The sequence below is a fragment of the Stenella coeruleoalba genome (assembly GCF_951394435.1).
Source record: "Stenella coeruleoalba genome assembly, chromosome: 13".
Classification (NCBI taxonomy): domain Eukaryota; kingdom Metazoa; phylum Chordata; class Mammalia; order Artiodactyla; family Delphinidae; genus Stenella; species Stenella coeruleoalba.
In genome coordinates, this window is record NC_137159.1 from 32335149 (window position 1) to 32348414 (window position 13266).

Here is a 13266-nt window from a genome sequence, read left to right on the forward strand (position 1 = left end):
TCCCGCTGCGGAGCACAGGCTCCAGACGCGCAGGCTCAGCGGCCATGGCTCACGGGCCCAGCCGCTCCGCAGCACGTGGGATCTTCCCGGACCGGGGCACGAACCCGTGTCCCCTGCATCGGCAGGCGGACTCTCAACCACTGCGCCACCAGGGAAGCCCTCTACAGCATTTTGGCTCAGAACAGGTACATAATTGAGACGACATGTGCTACCCTTGTCGCTGCAGACAGCCGAAAGCACTGGACCAGGGAAAACAGAAAATGTCAGCCCTCACACAATCCAGGGCAGTAAGGAAGGTCACAGGTCAGACCATCCGGGCTGAGCAGCACGTAACAGAGCTTTAATAAATAAACCGCTCATCTCAACCTGATCAGCACCATAAAAAATACTGTGTTTAGGAACTGGGAAATGGTTAATGAAACTACACTCCTCTTTTTTGTAATAGGTTGCAGCTGTTTGCATGAGGCGGGCACTCAAATGAGGCTGTCCCACCAAGTCACTTCTTTTCTCGCAGCCTCTCCTGGGCAGGTCACTGGCCGCAGGACTTCCTCCCTGCCCCAGATCCTGACCACAGCTGAGCCAGGAGTTTGGAAGGGGGAGGCACTAGAGGCTGAGCTCAGCCTCTGCTGGTATTCCGGGGATAAATATAGGATAGCCGGGGCTGGCACAGCAGTATTTGGGACGGGCGTGAGCGCCAGAGGGCTGTTAACTAGACAAAAAGAGGCAGGCAGAGAAAAGTGGAATGGGAAGCTGCGTGGCCCCAGGGAAACATCAGTTCTCAGCCCCAGTCCCTTCAGTCCTCCTGGAAGTTCCTGCCCTTGGTTTCTTGGAGTAACTTGCACCTGCCCCGCAAATACCTTTTTCTTGCTTAACATCATTTGGATAAAATTTATCAATTAAGATTATACAGCCCTTTGGGAAAATTAAGCTCGAAAATAAACCGTGCCGAGCTGCATAAATCCTGTGTTTGTCATCCTGAGAAACAAGTATGTATATATGAACACCAGCTGGAAGGAAAATATAAAAACACCTCTGGTAGTCTTAGGAGTGATTGTTTTCCTATATTTTTTCAAATGTCCACAAAATTGTTAAGATGTTCATAATTTTTGAAAGAAGTTATTGGGAAATCAAATAAATATTTAATATTTGAGCTATAACAGCCCCCCCCAAATAATTTCCAAAATAACAGGCAGCATAAGTGATAAATAATCATAAATTATATCGTTATCCTGGAGTTGACACAAATGAGTGTGTTCCTAAAAAAGTTGAAGGAAAATGGTCACTTGAGATTGCGTCACCAGTTCTTTCATATTTTTATGAAAGGAAAAAACACATACTGAATTCACCTGTTTGTTAATTTCAGATTTTTTTCACATTAGTTATTCACAGGCAGGGCCCTCCTGCAGTGTGGACACAACACTGAGTGTTCTCAGAGAGCTCAAACACTTGAGCTTGTAACCTTGAAATTGAGCTTATAAACTCAAACACCTGTAACCCAGAAAAGTGTTCAACCTTGAATTCACTGTGTACCTGTAAGACTGCAGACACAATTCCGGAACCTCTCCTCCTTGTGACCACCCCAATTCTGGACAGCAGCTTTAGTTTCCTGTGTTGATCAGCCTAACTTATGCTTTCAGCATAGATCTTGCCATCAACCTTCTTGGGTTCCCAAACCCCCATAACTGGGCAGGCTCTTGGTACCACTGAAGGTTAGTGCTGCCAGGAACCGGGGTCAGCTGGTCCAACCCGTTCGTTTTACAGATGAGAGCACTGTGTCCAGAGAGGAGAAAGGACTGCTTCAGGGCATCACACACATTTGCCGATGAGTGCAAAGGGCTTGCAGTCCTTCCAGCTAATCTGGAGTTGGCTTTGACATCACCCAGGGAGGGAAGTTAGAGCCTTGGCAATGAGCATGGCCTCAGAGTTGTCCTCTGGTGGTCTTCTTTGAACACTGTTCAAGGAAAGCTCTTGTCTGAAACGACTTCCTTCCCATCCTTGAGATGTCACAGACACCTGTCCAGGAAAGCCTGCAGGAGTCCTTACCTCCAGAGGGTGTGCCAGCGACTCTTCTAAGGAATTTAACCCACTCCTCCATTTCCGCCTGGGAGCTGGCCATGAGGACATAGGAGTCCTGTCCCGTGCGACTCTGGTCACATGAGGCTGGAGGAAGAAGGAACACTAATGAAGGTCATACATTGGTCAGGGGCCAGAGCAAGGGGCAGCGAGGGGAAGCTGAGCCTGAATTGCTTCTTTGGTCCAATTAAACAAGCGGTCAAACAGCACAAAGGCATCTACTTTTCCTCAGCACAACTGAGTATCTACGCATCTTTATTGTTTTTGCTGGAGCTCTAATCCTATACACAAATCATTGAACTCAGTGGTTTGCAACTGAGATGATTTGGGCTGAGATCTGTCCCCATGGAGGACAGAAGCCATTTCCTATCAAAAATTAAGAGGAAGTTCAAGGGGCAGTGTCAGTACAAGAGGAGACAGGCTCAGCCCATACGATTCTGAAACCTAAGTCCATCATGCCAATCATGGATACCTTCCTAGGCTACCCTGAGCTCAGCCGTGGGGTTGGAGGAGGGAACAGCAACTCAGGAGGGAGGGGCAATGAGCACCGTGTGCCTTTCTTATGAATCTGTGCCTCCTGTTCAGGATTACTGCCCTCCTGCCTGCATGAAGACATTGCAAGTGGTAGGCTCTCGATACATAGCTGATGGACAAATGAAGTTTGTTAGGACATTCTTTATCGTTTTCACTTTAAACCCAAGATTACAGACAGACATCTGTAGTATGTCTTGGGTTGGTGTTATCAAATGGACAAAAGGGTGGAAGAAATGGCAAGGGGGCAGAGTGGGGAGAGGAGACCAAGAGAAAGAATAAGAGAAAGTGACAAAGAGAGAAAAATAGGGAGAGAGGAGAGGAGAGGGAGAAGGGGCACATCAAACATAGGTCTTACAAAGTACAAGAAAATAACAGCAATCCCTTTCAATTACAGGATACTATTAAATCTCACATCGCTTTAGGGGACATCAACCCATTCTTCTTAAAATATCAGGGCATTTCCTTCAAAAAGAGCCTGTTTTTCTACCATATGACCCAGCAATTCCACTCCTGGGTATTTATCTGAAAAAAACAAAAACACTAATTTGAAAAGATATATGCACCCTGATGTTCATAGCATTATTTGCAATTCCCAAGATATGGAAGCAACCTAAGTGTCCATTAACAGATGAATGGATAAAGAAGATGAGGTATATATATACAATGGAATATTACTTAGCCACAAAAAAGAACAAAATTTTGCCATTTGCAGCAACATGGATGAACTTGGAGGGCATCATGCTAAGTGAAATAAGTCAGAGAAAGACAAATACTGTATGATATTGCTTATATGTCATACCTAAAAAATACAACAAACTAGTGAATATAACAAAAAAAGAAGCAAACTCACAGATATAGAGAACAAACTAGTGGTTACTAGTGGAGAGAGGGATGGGGAGGGGCAATACGGGGTAGGGGATTAGGAGGGACAAACTATTGGGTATAAAATAAGCTACAGGGATATATTGTACAACATGGGAATATACCCAATATTTTATAATAACTGTAAATGGGTTATAACCTTCAAAAACTGTGAATCAGTATATTGTACACCTGTAATTTATATAATATTGTACATCAACTATATTTCAACTTTTAAAAAGCTTAAAAAAAAGACCCTGTTCTAGCTGCCCAGTTGGGCCCAAACCTGTATTTTCTTACATAGCAACAAAATACTTTCAAAGTGCCTTTGTTTTCAGTCTCTTCAACCTATCTTAATATTACCCAGCCTCACTTTCTTTTACACTTTGAGACAACCTGATTCTGAATCCATCTTATCACTGGGTCATCAGCTCTTCTGCCCAGAAGGGTCAGCCCATGGAAGTGCTGGTCACTGAGGAACATCCTGAAACTGGGTGTTTCCAGAAGTAAGATGGGCAGTAAAAAGCCCTCAGGGCAGAACTAAAGAATCCCATAGGAAACACAACATCCTTTACTAATAGAGTAGAGCTCTAGTATCATTTCTGCTCTACAAATAATGGAACTGAAGCCCAGAGGTGCAAAGGGCCTTGCCCATTGGTACCCAGTAAGTTACCACCAAACTCAAGGCAAGGCCATGGGTCTTTCTCCCAATAGTTTCCACCAGCCCATAGCGCTTCAAATTTGACCTTGGCCAAAATTTATCTGGTATCCTTCTCCACCATGCCTACACTCCAGTCTATTACGTTATCAAGAACATGCCTTCTCAGTTATCTCTCATTCCTGAGAGATTCCTTTAGTTCCATCATGGCAACCACCTCTCAGGATGTTCCGCAATGACCGGGGCTTCCATGGACTGATCTTTCTGATTAGAAGAGCTGACGACAAGATGGATTGAGAAGTCAGTCATCCCAGAGGGTAAGGAAGGTGAGGCTGGGTAATATTAAGATAGATTCAAAAGACAAGAGCCAAAGGGAATTTGAAAATTCTTTGTTACCCTTCAAAAAAATGAATGTTTGGGCACATTGGGGTGCGAGGAAGAGCTGTCTTTGAGGGAAACTGCATGACATTAACACAAAGCCCATGAACAGCATCTCTGCCCTCAGGCACATACTTTCTCTGACTTAAACAGTCTGTTCAGCCTGTGTCACCTACTGGGCTGCTACCCCTGTCAGAAAGGAACCTCCCTTCTTTTCTTCCCCTGCCTAAGGAACTCCTATCCATCCTTTAAAACCTAGTGCAAATGTTATCTTCTCTAAGGACCCTTCCTTCAAACCTCCCCCTCCCACTCCAGATGGAGTGGGGACTCCCTTTTCTAAACCTCTTAACATCCTATCATCACCTCTATCACAGCAGTAGCTAAATTATCCTGAACATTAGTTTCCTTATCATTAAAATTGAATTAATTACTTAATACGTCCAAAGCTAAAGCCCTGATCTTCCACCCAAAACTGGTCACACGCACAAATCTCAGGAAAGCCGTCCTTCCTGTTGTTTACGTGAAAACCTTAGAGTCAACCTTGACTTCTCTTCCTACATCCAATCCATCAGCAAATGAAGTCCTCTCTAGCTTCAAATTGTGTCCAGAAATTGATCATTTCTCACCCCCTTCATTGTTACTATCACTGACTCGGATAATTACAATAATTATTAGTCTTTTAGTCTCAACTCAAAAGAGTTTTAAAACAAAAGTCAGATCACGTTACTTCTCTGCTCAAAACCTCCCAATGGATTTTCATCCTTGTAGCACAAAAACTAAACTTTTTACACTTGCCTACCAGTGCCTGTAAAACTTGTGCCCACCCCTGACCAAATCACCTACTCTTCTCCCCTCTCAGCACTCCACTGTAACCACCTTGGCCTCCTTGATGTTTCCTGGACACAAGAAATAGGCTCAGAGACTTTGCACTGGCTGCTCCCCTTCCTGGAATGTTCTTCCTCCAGATGTGCACTTGGCTCACGTCTTCACTTCCTTCCATCTTGGCTCAAAGGTTACCTTCTCAAGGATGTCTATTCTTCCCGCTCTATTTCAAATGACAAATCAACAGTTGCCATCCCCACCCCATCCAGTACTTTCTCTTTCTTTGCTTTCTTCCCATAATACTTATCCCATAATAAAACTGTACAATGTTCTCATTTATTTGGTTTGTTTTCAGTCTCCCCCCATTGACTGTAAGCTGCATACAGGCTGTTTTGTTCATTGCTGGATCCCCAGTTCCTACAATAGTGCCCGGCTCGTAGCAGGTGCTCAATAATTTTGGTGTAACATTTCAGAAGGCAGTATGAGAATTAAATGCTACTTATTCTACAGAAGGAATAACCCCCCCCCCCATCCCTGATGACTCCCTTTGGGTGGGAGAACAGATAGTTCTTCTGCTTGAGGTAGTTAGGGAGAGAGAAGCTTGCCTCAAATTTTTGCCTGCTCCAAGTAAAGAAAAACAGCATAACCACAACCAAATTCTTCTCTATGGCCTTTGTGCAGCTAAAACTGGTGATCACAGAGAGGGGGCCCCGATTAGGGAGGCCATTTCTGATGCCAGCTCTGGCCCCTGAGAATTGTCTTGCACAAGAGGACGACAAAAAGAGGAACTGAAAATTCTCTACATCATAACATAAAGGGTTGTCTCATTTTAGGTTAGGTGGAGCCTTGAGAATGATGGTGTCTTTAGGAAAATGGTTCCCTGCCATACTATTGCTTTAGAATTGTTGTTTGTCCATATGAGTTGAGTGTGTGCATGTGCACGTACACACATGTGTGAATCTGTCCAAGAATTCCCCCAGCAGCCCAGGAGACAGCTGTAAGCGTGAGTGACAATGAGAGGACAAATCTTCATCCTACAGTGACAGCAATCTTCAATTTACTGCAAAGTCCACAGTAAATTTGCAGTTGGAGCTCTCAATAGGGTCACCCCAGATTGAAAAATCAGGTTTTGGGACATGTGTCATCATGAATGGTCACATCCCTTGAATTGTGCTGGGAAAGGGATCCTAGGGATAGAAGAAACCTTGTGGGAAAAGGGTGGGGTTATCCCAGAAAGGAGAGACTGGAAAAGTAGGCTCTTCCTCTGAGGAGGAAGAAAAATGAATAGACTCTCAGATAAAAAGCAAGGGAGTGCCCATGAGGGGGCCACTTGGGAAGAGCTGAACTTTCAAAAAAAAAACCTGTTTTTCTTTGTTTTCTATAAATAGTCAGAGCCAGTTTGGGGATTGGTTTCTACATTATAATTTCCTCTAGTTATTGCCAAAACTTCAGACACTTGGCACTGCACCAAGTGCGGCATATATACTTCTTTACTTAATCCTCACTACCATCATCATTGTTCCCATTTCCCAGGTAAAGAAACAGAGGCAAAGAGAAATTAAATTATTAAATTAAATAATTGATCACAATTGCACACATAGTAAGTGGCAGGGCCAGGATGTGGCCCCGGGAAGGCTGGCTCCAGATGGGGCATGTCTACCCTCTCTGCTACACTGACTTTGCCATCCAGTTTCTTATGCGCACAGCTGCCTTGTGTGAGAGGTAAGAAGAAATTTAAGGCAAGGGGCACTCAGGGGACATTGGTCTCCCCTGCTGTGTCAGCATGGCAGCAACAACCTGGCTGCATAGCTGGACCAGCAGCTCTGTAGTTCCTGTTGGTTGCGGGGGGCTGGTGAAGGAGCAAGAGACAGGGAGGAGAGCCTCAGTGTGATAGACTTCCACAGACACAAGCAAACTTCCCTTGAGACAAACTGAGACAAACTTCCCCTTTCCCCAAATGCATTCGAGGAAGGTAACTCTTGATTAGAAAGAGACACCCTCCAGTGCGTGGCTAGCTTGTGCAATAGGTAAGTTACAGCGCCTGACATGCAGTAAGTGCTCAGGAAGTCGGAGTTGTCATTTCTTAATAGGTCACAATGAACCATATGAGACTGTTGACTGTCGACCGTTTTTGACCTACCAACATGGCGATTTCACATGGTTCAATTTATAATTTAACTGTTCATTTTATTGTCCCACTCGTCTTCAAAGCTGAGCTCCTTTTAGCGAGCGGGGATGATGCACTTTCCGATCAGTATCCCAGTGCCTACTGGATACCTGGCTCCACGCAGGTGCTCGTGAAATGCTTACAGAGCTCAACCGGATGCACACGCACTTAGTTCACGTGTCGTTAATGAACTAGTATGGGACCATTAACTATATACAGAACTATTATGCATTCTTACTAGGTTGGTTGGCTAGCCGGTTGACGGACTCACTGAATGTAACCTTGACTTCTGGGGTCAGAAGTAACATGGGAACGTGATGCACGTCTATCCCACATTTCGTCACCTACCTGGAATGACTTCAAAGACAAACTTCCCCGCTTCTTCTGGGTTTGTGGCGATCTCCTTGATTGTGCTCCCTGGTAGATACATGCAACCCTGAAAGATTGAAAACGAGGCCTTTAAGGTAAGCAAAAACATTACCAGCTATGAACTAAAATAAAGGTGGAGGACAGATAGGATAATGATGGGATAGCAGAGAGGAGCATGGAAAGCTGGCATCCCAGCTTCGAATGGGGCACTTCTGCTACTCAGACCTTGGTGAAATTAAGTGGCGGCTATGTGGCAGCAAGCAAGGTGCCTAAAGAGACAGGAGGACAAGGTTCTGACTGGAGAATGAACTGAGAGGATGCCATCACCAACACTTGCTTCTTCCTACTTTCCAAGAGCTAAAATTCCCTGCCAAACAAGACACCTGATCTTTGTGGAGGCCATGCTGAGACTGGCGGGACCATACCACCTGCCGGGCTGCCAAAGGGGGCACTGGGGACTGAACCACAGGTTCATTGAGGCGATGCAGTACTTAGTAGCAGCAAGAGCTTCTGAGCAGCACACTCCAGGTGTCTGTCCCTCTGCTAAGCACCTTGAATGTGTATTATTCACTTAGTCCTTTAAGCAATTCTCCAGGCAAGGTATTGCTACACAAATTTACAAGTGAGGAAACTGGGGGTCAGAATGGTTCTGTGATTTGTCCAATGTCACAGAGCTAGTAAGTGGCAGAATGGTAATTCATCTCAGAAGTGTGTTCAAACCCTGTGCTCTTCACCATCACAGTGGAAGTGCTGGGACCCAGCAGCTTGATGTCCCTTGAACAGGCAAGGGGAGGAGGATCATGGATCCGTTGTGGGGGAGGGGTGGAGTGAGGGTGGCATTTGTGACCTTACACGTGAATATGTCATCAGAAAACCAAGTCACTTCCACCACGTGTACGCTCATTGCTCTACCATTGACAGTGCATCGTCACATGCAACATCTCCTTAGACCTCAGAACAGCCCCCAAATCAGAAACGTGGCAGGATGGCCACTCCCACATTACAGATGAGGAAACCAACACTTTCAAAGTTTAAGTAACAGCACGAGGGGGCACAGTTAATTGTCCTAGAGTTCCTTACTCATAATTTACATTTCACTAGCTGTCGTAGGTAGGGTGTCTGATTCTGAGCTGAGTAAACAGTGATGTCTTGTTTCTAGAACAAACCATGGATGAAAAGGATTGGTAGCAGAAAAGCTATAAAGGAAGAGTCTTAAGGAACTCCCAGATCAGCTCAGAATCCTGAAAGAATAAATGTTTCTTGGGGGTCTATGAATGCAAATGTCTAAGACTGAGTGAGAAAAAGAGTAGAAGCGAAAGCAGAAGAGGAGGGTGGAGTAGAGAAAGGGGAAGAGAAGGAGGGGAAGGAGGGGAGCCGGCGGAAGGAGGACAAGAGAAAAGAAAAAAAATTCTGCCTACACTTCTCTCATTTTATTACTTAAAAATAACCACCACCTACATGCTCCCCGCCATCTTTAAATAATATCAGTTGTCTCAGAAAAAAAATGACCCTTAAATTGTGCTGCTGGATGGTATATTCAGGAAATTTAACACAGAGCCTGGCACCTAGTAAGTGTTCAATAAATGGTATTTACATACTTTGTATTTTATTTTTACTGTTTTTGGATGAAACTATCAAATAATAGTTTAGAGACAAACTTAGGAGAGGCAGGTACCCCTGAAATGACACTTTCTTTATCTTCCTACCAGGCAGTGCTTCCTCCTGTCTGAAAAAACAACATAGTGTTTTATTCTGGTGACATAACTCACAGCCATTATTAAAAGTTAAATTATATAAACTTACAATGAAATATTTTATATTAAAAATAAAGGTAGTACTACTCAGAATTCAACACTTTCTAATTCTCTTTTTCTTTTTTTTTCTTGCAATTCCCCTGAGACACAATTGACATACCAGACTGTCCAAGTTCAAGGTGCAGAACACAACGATTTGACCCACAGGCGTCATGAAATGATCACCACAATAAGTTTGGTGAACATCCATCATCTCATATAAATACAAAAGAAAAGAGAAAAATTTCTATTTACCTAATTATTTGCTCTATTTTACTATTATTTCTGTTCGTACGGTCATTTACATCAAATCTATCTGTGTGGTAGAAATACTATCTAACGCTGCTACTGTACATCCCTTCTCAACTCTGTGTTCAGGGATGCTGGTAGCTTGAATCAGCCACAGTGGGAGTATTTACACAACAGAAATTGGCAGATGCTGTGTCCAGAGCAACTCCCCTACCACAGGGCTGTTGATTAAACATTTCCCAGCTCACCCCTGATAGACAACTCTCTGCTCTAACTTCAGAGAAAGCAGATGAGGCAATGGAACATCTAAGCCAGGATTGTCTAAAACCATCATTGTAGCAGAGACTCGAGGGCAATTCACTGAGATTCTGTTTTAAACAACTTCCTTGACAAAGAAACTTTTGGAATGAGTTATAGGAAGCTAGGTCATGGACTTACAGGGCATTATACTGTTAGAGCTAGACAGACCTTTCTGAGAACTCAGAGGAAAAACTGCACAGACTGCCTTCTCCTGAACCCCAGGGTCCCCTCGAAGAGCACATACAAGGGTGCATCATAGAGGGCCCCATAATTTACTTAATCATTCTCCTTTGTTGGACATTTGGTCTACTGTTTCTAATTACAAATAGCACTGCATATATCTTATTATTTCTTTTGGATAGCTTCTTAAAACCAGAATGACTGGGTCATTCTGGATATGATATATTTTGGCTTTTAGAAATCTGGCCAAATTGCTTTCTAGAAAGACTGCACCAAGCGTACACATCATCAGTATACATGAGGGCATTTTTCATCTGATTGCTTTAAGATTACTGGAGTGATTTTTGTTTTTTGAGTTTTTTAGGAATCGGAGTGTATGTGTGTTCTTTTTAAATTTACAACTAATTTATTTTTTAGTCATAGAGAAAGAAGAAAAGTAAAAGTTATGTGTAACTCCGGTACTCAGAGATAACTCAGTTAACATCTCTGTGTATTTCTTTCCAAGGCTTTTCCCATAAATTACAGATTCATTGTTTTTTTCCCCTCAAGAATAGGGTTAGCGGGCTTTCCTGGTGGCGCAGTGGTTGGGAGTCCTCCTGCCGATGCAAGGGACACGGGTTCGTGCCCCGGTCCGGCAGGATCCCACATGCCACGGAGCGGCTGGGCCCGTGAGCCATGGCCGCTGAGCCTGCGCGTCCGGAGCCTGTGCTCCGCAACGGGAGAGGCCACAACAGTGAGAGGCCCTCGTACCGCAAAAAAAAAAAAAAAAAAAAAAAGAATAGGATTAGCATATAAATCATCCTCTGCTGTTAACTGCTTTTTTCAAAGCAATGATATCATGGACATCTTTCAATTTTAAAAAGTATTAATTTAGGGCATCAACAGCTGAATTATATTCTATCGGATAGATATATAAAAGTTGCCTCACATAACTTAGCCCCTACCACCGGGCATTGTTTCCACATCACTATTATAAACCCCTACATTAGAAATGCAGGGTCAAAGAATTTGCATTTCTAAGAGGCATATTACCCTCCAGAAAGGTTGTACAGATTTTCATTTCCACCAGTTGTGCATGAGAATTCCTGTTCCCTGGTCTTTACTAACATTGGAATTTCTAGAAAATCTTTGCCATTTTGATAAGGGGACAATGGTATCTCATTAACTTCCATTGCATGTCTTTAATTATGACTGAGTGGAGTTTTTATATATGCTTTTTGGCTATTACATTTCTTTGGGAAATTGCCCATTTACGTCATTTACTCATTTTCCTATTGCTGTTTCTTATAAGATTTGAGACTATTTTAAATAGGAAGAATAGCTGTTTACAATTTTTTCTGTTTACTTTTGCATTTTCACCTTATTATTTTGGTTTTTAAGGTACAGACGTTTCTATTTATGCAATTAAATCAGTCTCTTTCTTGTGCTGTCTTTGTTGCTATGCTTAAGAAACACCTGCTTCCCAAAGAGCACACAGATAATTACACTTTCTTCTAGGATTTTTATGAACTCGTTTTCACACGTTAAGTCTTTAACCCATCCAGAATCATGAATGGTGTGAAACGTAGTGTGGAAATAGACCTTTATTTTTTCCCAAGAATTCAGTTCATATCTTTCATTTCACGTCTAGATATTTGCAATGTCTATGAATCCCAAAACAATGTTAAATGATAGCATAATGAAAGTGTTTTATTTTGAATAGACTTTTCTTTACCTTAATAAAATAATGATGGATATCTGAAAAGTCTACAAGGATATCCACTTAATTCTTGTTTATTATAATATTTCTATTATAATAACAGAAAAATCAGCCCAAATATTCAACTACTTCCTAGGAGGAAATTGGTTAAATAACTTATAGAATGTCCATAAAATAAGTTATTTTGCCACAACTAAGAATTACATTGTAGAATAATAGTTAATAACACTGGACAATATTCAAGACATATTGTTGATTTTTAATTAAAGAATACTATTATACTAATTTTGCATTTAGATGTATTTCTAAATGTACATGCATAGAAAAAACTGGAAGAATTGAGGATTTAGGTGGTTATTTCTCACTGAAGAGATAATTATTATTTTCTACTTCGTGATTTTCTGCTTCCTCCAGATTTCCAACTATATACCCATATAGCTTTTGTAATCAAGATATTCATATAAAATAAAATATTCTGAGAAATTATCATTTTATTCCTTTTTAAAAAAATACTTTTTATATCTGAAATGAGTTTTGGATTTTATCAAATGCTCTTTTCAGCCATCTATTTAGGGGTTGTGTGGTTTTTCTCATTCGACTTCTTGATCTTGACTTATTGGTCTGATACATTCATAGGTTTTCTAAAACATAAACCATACTTGTCATTCTAGAAGAAGCTCTACCTAATTATCAGACTAATTTAATCCTGAGAGGACTCAGAGTTTCCTCCTCCAAAAGTAAGGGAGACAAGCCAGGGCCTCCAATAATTTATTTTACTCTTTGACATCCGTTTATGTTTTTACAAAACAATTTTTTACATGTGCTTCATATCATTTAATCCTGGGACAGATGCAGGCCAGGTATGATTGCCTCATCTTACAAAAGACAAACCGAGGGGTCCAGAAAAATTAAATAATTACTCGGCCAGATGGTAGTAGAGCCAGGAAAAGAACACGAGCTCCCTGCTACACCTCGCGGAAGTAAGCCTCACTGAACTTCCCTTTCTGCTGCTTTGGGAAGGCTAACACATTACTGCCATCTCCCTCACGCTCCGCAGACGGGAAGACGTCCTGCCTTGGCTATTAATGTACCAGGAACCCCATCTTAGCTTGTAATTGCTTGCCTCTGATAGGGTCTGTTCATAAAGTGAAGAAAGTCTGGTTACCACGCGCAGGACACTGGG

The 13266-nt window shown here is 42.4% G+C and overlaps 1 protein-coding gene across 2 annotated transcripts in view; it reads right to left on the reverse strand.

Moving 5' to 3' along the window:
- The window catches only part of ARHGAP25 (Rho GTPase activating protein 25), an 87802-nt gene that overhangs the window by 31585 nt on the left and 42951 nt on the right, over nucleotides 1-13266 (reverse strand). For both annotated transcript variants that reach the window (XM_079940817.1, XM_079940818.1), the window contains 2 exons: nucleotides 7842-7929; nucleotides 2044-2160 (listed from right to left, as the gene is read on the reverse strand). In XM_079940817.1, coding sequence (XP_079796943.1) covers nucleotides 2044-2160; nucleotides 7842-7929 — 205 coding nt within the window. The remainder of the gene's footprint in view (nucleotides 1-2043; nucleotides 2161-7841; nucleotides 7930-13266) is intronic.